The sequence below is a fragment of the Rana temporaria genome, chromosome 6, assembly GCF_905171775.1.
Source record: "Rana temporaria chromosome 6, aRanTem1.1, whole genome shotgun sequence".
NCBI lineage: Eukaryota > Metazoa > Chordata > Amphibia > Anura > Ranidae > Rana > Rana temporaria.
The window spans coordinates 3,219,327-3,225,326 of NC_053494.1; the positions used below are offsets into that span (position 1 = coordinate 3,219,327).

General features: G+C 43.2%; 1 protein-coding gene across 1 annotated transcript; it reads left to right on the plus strand.

Moving 5' to 3' along the window:
• Positions 1–2,869: 2,869 nt before the first annotated feature.
• On the plus strand, positions 2,870–3,937 carry LOC120942820 (olfactory receptor 1J2-like; the record flags this gene model as incomplete). Its single annotated transcript, XM_040355746.1, has 1 exon — positions 2,870–3,937. A coding segment is annotated over one exon (957 nt), but the record flags the coding sequence as incomplete, so codon positions are not given.
• Positions 3,938–6,000: the final 2,063 nt, after the last annotated feature.

Below are 6,000 nucleotides of genomic sequence, written 5' to 3' on the forward strand. Positions count from 1 at the left end.
GAAATTCTAAAGCACTTCATCCTTCCCTCTGCTGACCGGCTTTATGGAGATGCTGTTTTATTTTTCCAACAGGACTTGGAACCTCCCACACAACTGCTAATACCTAGTCACATGATCATGGGATCACTGCGCTTGATTGGCCAGCAAACTCGCCTGACCTAAACCCCATAGAGAATTTGTAGGGTATTGTCAAGAGGAAGATGAGAGACACCAGACCGACCCAACAATGCAGATAAACTAAAGAACGCTAGCAAAGCAACCTGGACTTCCATAACACCTCAGCAGTGCCACAGGATGATCTCCACCGTGCCACGCCGCATTGAAGCCGTAATTCATGCAAAAGGAGCCCCGACCAAGTATTGAGTGCATCCTATACTGGACATGGACAGACTTCTCACTAAGACAACATTTCTGTATAAAAAAAAAGTTTTTTTATTGGTCTTATGTAATATTTAAATTTTCTGAGATAGTGAATTGTGGGTTGTCACTAGCTGTACGCCATAATCATCAAAATTAAAAGAATGACATTGTTGACATACTGTATATCAATCTGTGTGTAATATAATAATTATGGGTTTCACTTTTTTAATTGAATTATTGAAATTCTCATTTTATGAGATACACCTGTAAGTATGTCATTAGAGAGAAATGCAGGGCTTTTTTTTTCAGCAGGAATGCGGGGGAACGCAGTTCCGGCACCTCCGGCTCTGAATGTATGTAATGGCAAGGGGTGCTGGGGTGTACTAGAGGGTCTATTAATGGTGGCTGCTGGGGGATCTTTTGTTGCTGGACAGGACCTATTTTTACGGGGGAGGGGGGGTTATTGTTGCTGGGGAGGTCAGTCGTCGCTGGTAGGGGATCTATTGTTGCTGGGGGCTCTTAGCTACTGGGAGACAATCATTGCTGGGAGACATCAACTGTTGAGGGAGGGGTCTATTGTTGCTAGCTGTTCAGAGTCTATTGTTGCTGGGGGAGATTCATTGTTGCTGGCTATAGGGGAGCTATTTTACTGCCTATCATTAACAAATTACTTAGCACCACTAATTGATACTTGGTTCTGTATCCATTACTGAGAGGTGGGTAGGGGGTGGAACCAAGGAATGGTACTCGGAGATTTGTAGGGAGTGGAACCAAGGGACGGTGCTCAGAGGTGGGTAGGGGGTGGAACCAAGGAATGGTGCTCAGAGTTAGGTAGGGGGTGGAACCAAGGAATGGTGCTTAGAGGTGGGTAGGGGGTGGAACCAAGGAATGGTGCTCGGAGGTGGGTAGGGGGTTGAACCAAGGAATGGTGCTTGGAGGTGGGTAGGGAGTGGAACCAAGGAATGGTGCTCGGAGTTGGGTAGGGGGTGGAACCAAGGAATGGTGCTTGGAGGTGTGTAGGGAGTGGAACTAAGGAATGGTGCTCGGAGGTGGGTAGGGGGTGGATCCAAGTAATGGTGCCTAGAGGTGGGTAGGGAGTGGAACCAAGGAATGGTGCTCGGAGGTGGGTAGGGGGTGGATCCAAGTAATGGTGCCTAGAGGTGGGTAGGGAGTGGAACCAAGGAATGGTGCTCGGAGGTGGGTAGGGGGTGGAACCAAGGAATGGTGCTTGGAGGTGTGTAGGGAGTGGAACTAAGGAATGGTGCTCGGAGGTGTGTAGGGGGTGGATCCAAGGAATGGTGCTTGGAGGTGGGTAGGGAGTGGAACCAAGGAATGGTGCTCGGAGGTGGGTAGGGGGTGGATCCAAGGAATGGTGCTTAGAGATGGGTAGGGAGTGGAACCAAGGAACGGTGCTCAGAGGCGATTCAGTTTGCATGTGTTGCGCTATATACGTTTCTCACTCACTCACTCACTCACTCACTCAGAGGTGGGTAGGGAGTGGAACCAACAAATGGTGCTCAGAGGTGGGTAGAGCGTTGTACCAATGAATGGTGCTCAGCAGTGGGTAGGGGGTGGAACCAAGGAATGGTGCTCAGAGGTGGGTAGGGGGGGGGGACACAACAGGTGACTGGGAAGGGAGTTCCTGCACCTATTCTGTAAGAAAAAAAGCCCTGGAGAAATGTATAGACAACCTGTAGAGAGACATTTCATTGATGTTGGACATTTGGTATCCCAGATAAAATATATTCTTATCGGTTCTATTCCCAAGTTAAAGAGGACTAGGTGACCGGGAATTGCTTCTAAAAACGAGATTTCTGGATCCACCAACTAAATCTGTGATATCCATTGGGTTTGAATCATGAATTAGATTTGTACTTGTATAACATATTGATTCTCATGATTTATTTTTGATTATTTATATGGTAATTTGTTATTTTTTTAGGTTTATTTATATAATCCAAAAAAATGAAAGGGTGAGACAAGAAGAACAACCCCCTTTGAAAGAAGCTACGGGTGGACCAAGCTGCTTGAAAAAATGGTATAAGTTTATTACTTTTAAAATTACATTTTGCATATATTACTCTCACTAGACCATCACCGGATATTGTTGTTCAATGAGGGTGGGAGTATGACAGCAGTTGTCAGCTTTTACTTTCTGTTTTCAACTCATTGTTAGTTTGTTTCTCCTGATTTGTATCAATTAATGATGGAATAAACTGGAACATGTTATTCCCGGGCTTACACTCTTGCTAGTATATGTTCACTGTTATTGATTGTTATTGTGGATCTCCTTTTTGGCCTGACTAAGGGATTATTGCCCAAATCTGTTGCCATGTATTGCTATATTTGAACCTAAATTAACTCTTTCTATGCTTCAACCCCTCATTTGGACTTCTATATTGAGCCTGGAGGGCGGGGTTCTGGTTCCTGACATCCATCTTATTTAGCAGGTGCCGTTCTCCATTCCTCTATATAATACAATGCGAATCCTCACATTATCGCTCCCTCTCTTCGTAAAGTGAACTATTTGGTTCTGATGGGAAATCAAACTTCTCAGTCTGAGTTAATTTTGCTTGGCCTGTCAGACCTCAGATATTCTCAGATCCCGGTATTTCTGCTGATCTTCCTCATCTATGTGGCCACACTGGCCGGGAATCTTCTCATCATTTCCCTGGTGGTCTCAGACTCCCACCTGCACACCCCCATGTACTTTTTCTTGGGAAATCTCTCAGTTTTAGACATCTTCAACTCCTCCACTTCCGTATTACATGTGTCTTTTGACATCTTTACTGGAAACAGACTAATTTCATACCCAACGTGTATCTCTCAGGTCTTCTTCTTCTCCTGGTTTTGCAGCACTGAGTGCTTCATACTTGATATAATGTCCTATGATCGCTATGTTGCCATCTGCCATCCTTTGCATTATACATCCATAATGAGGCTTCCCCTGTGTGTTCAGGTGGCCTTCTTATTCTGGGTTCTCAGCTTTGCTTGTTCCTTGTTGCATACACTTTATGCGCTAAGACTGGCCTTCCCTGACCCCACCACCATCCCAAGCTTGTTCTGTGAATTATATCAACTGTTTCAACTGTCATCTTCTGACACTTTCCTCAATTACTTTCTTATATATTTTCAAGCTGCCTGTTTTTCAGTCCCTGGATTTCTCATTACTTCCCTCTCCTATGTCTACATTTTCAAAACCATCCTGAAAATTACAATGAAGGATGGAAGACGGAAAGCTTACTCCACCTGCACCTCTCACCTCACGGTGGTCTTCATCTTTTACGGGACTGTTTTTTTCAACTACTTTCAACCCAAAACTACGATTTTTCAGGCAGGGAGATGGCTGGCTGTATTCTACACAGTTGTCACCCCTCTCCTAAACCCGATTATATACAGCCTGAGAAACAGGGACCTGATAGGAGCTCTTCAGAAAACTCTATCCAGAATTGACTCCAGATCATGAACTGTCATGGAAGGAGAACGGCACAACAATATTCACAGTCTGAGGATGGCATGTAATTAGCCACTTCTCAACCGTAGGACTTCCATGGACGTGCTTAGGTTGAGGTGGTTATAATGGGATGATGCCTGCAGCTACAGACTTCATTCTGGTATCTTTATTTTCAGGCAGCGGTTCTCTTTTTTGTAGAAGGCATCCTAGCAGCTGATTAGCCACTGGATTGCTTTTACAGGTAATGGGAAGGGATGCTTCTCTCCCACTGCTCACCCTTCTCCCTTGTGATCGAGGACCACAGTATGCAATCCGGTGGTTCTGCCATGTTACTATAGACCCGGCCATGGACCAGATGTATACAAAGTCCCGCTCTTTCCTGTTCTCTTTCATACAATTTATAGGGATGGAGGTAATTGACCCCATTACCTCATATAAAGTCCCAATGTATCCCCCCCCCCTTCAATCATTTATTGTGTGTTTTCACTTTGTATCTAGGACTAGACTGCACTGGGCTGGACTTTTTTATATGATCAATATTGTAAAAATAATTTTCAGATTTACCATAATTAAAAAAGAAAACATAACAGTTAATGTTTAACACAATGATGTATATAAAATAAAAAAAGTTATTTCATCATATACAGTTGGGATTAGAAAGACATATAGCTAGATTCACAAAGAGTTAAGCCAGCGTATCAGTAGATACGCCGTCGTAACTCGGAATCTGCGCCGTCGTACATTTAAGTATATTCTCAAATTGAGATACACTTAAATGTAGCTAAGATACGACTGCCTGCGCCGTCGTATCTTAGCTGTCTAGTTCCGCCAGCCGTTAGGGGCGTGAACGCTGATTTATGCCTAGAATACGTAAATCAGCGAGATACGCCGATTCACGAACGTACGCTTGCCCGTCGCAGTAAAGATAAGCCGTTTACGTAAGGCGTTTTCAGGCGTAAAGTTAGTCGAACAAATAGCTGGCCTAGCCAATGTTAAGTATGGACGTCGTTCCCGCTTTGAATTTTGAAAACTTTACGTTGTTTGCGTAAGTCGTCCGTGAATGGGGCTGGACGTAATTTACGTTCACGTCGAAACCAATACATCCTTGCGGCGTACTTTGGAGCAATGCACACTGGGATATGTCCACGGACGGCGTATGCGCTGTTCGTTAAAAACATCAATCACGTCGGGTCACGAATCATTAACATAAAACATGCCCCCCCTGTTCCACATTTGAATTAGGCGCGCTTACGCCAGCCCATTTACGCTACGCCGCCGTAACTTAGGAGGCAAGTGCTTTGTGAATACACAACTTGCCTCTCTGACTTACAGCGGCGTAGCGTAAATACGATACGCTACGCCGGCTAAAACATACACCGCCCTACGTGAATCCAGCAGATAGACTGGACTGGACTGCATTTTTTATGTGGTCAATATTGTTAAAATTGTTATCAGATTTATCAGTAAAAAAAAATATTGATCACATAAATGCTAAGATTTATCAAAATTTTATACTGTATATAAAATAATATTTCATCATACACGGTAGGAATTAGTAAAATACAGATAAGACATGAATTGTTTGTATTTATTTTTTATGTGATATTTTTATGATACAATATCATCTTTTTCATGAACTCGTTTCCCGCCGTTTATTCCCTCACCTCAACAGAGGAAGCGGCCAACTGGGATTTTTTTTTTTATTTAAATGAAATCATTTTTAGAATAGCTAAATGTAATGTTGTATTTATGTTTTAATTAATTTCAAGAGGAATTGAAGAGAAATGTTTCTTTACCATTTAAGAGATTGCTAAAAGAAAATAAATGTTTACATGACTGTGTGGGGAAGATTGTCCCCCCAATTCTTGTCCAGCAAATGGGTTTTGTTAATAGAAGATGTGAAGGACATCAACAAAAAAAAAATCTGTGAACTGCTGCCTGTGACACCCACAAGGAGACTTCTGTTCACTTCCTATCTAAGTCTGGCAATGTTTATCAACAACATTGACAGAATTCTCACCGCTCCAGGTGAGCCTCGTGATGATCAGGGGTTGTTGAACCACCAGGGTGCTGGCAATGCGGTAATGGCAAAAAACAAAAGAACAAAAGCTGGACAGCCGCACTCCAAAATTTTCTTTAAAAGAGATGTCTTTATTTTCAACTGTGCATACAGTCACTGCAAGCCC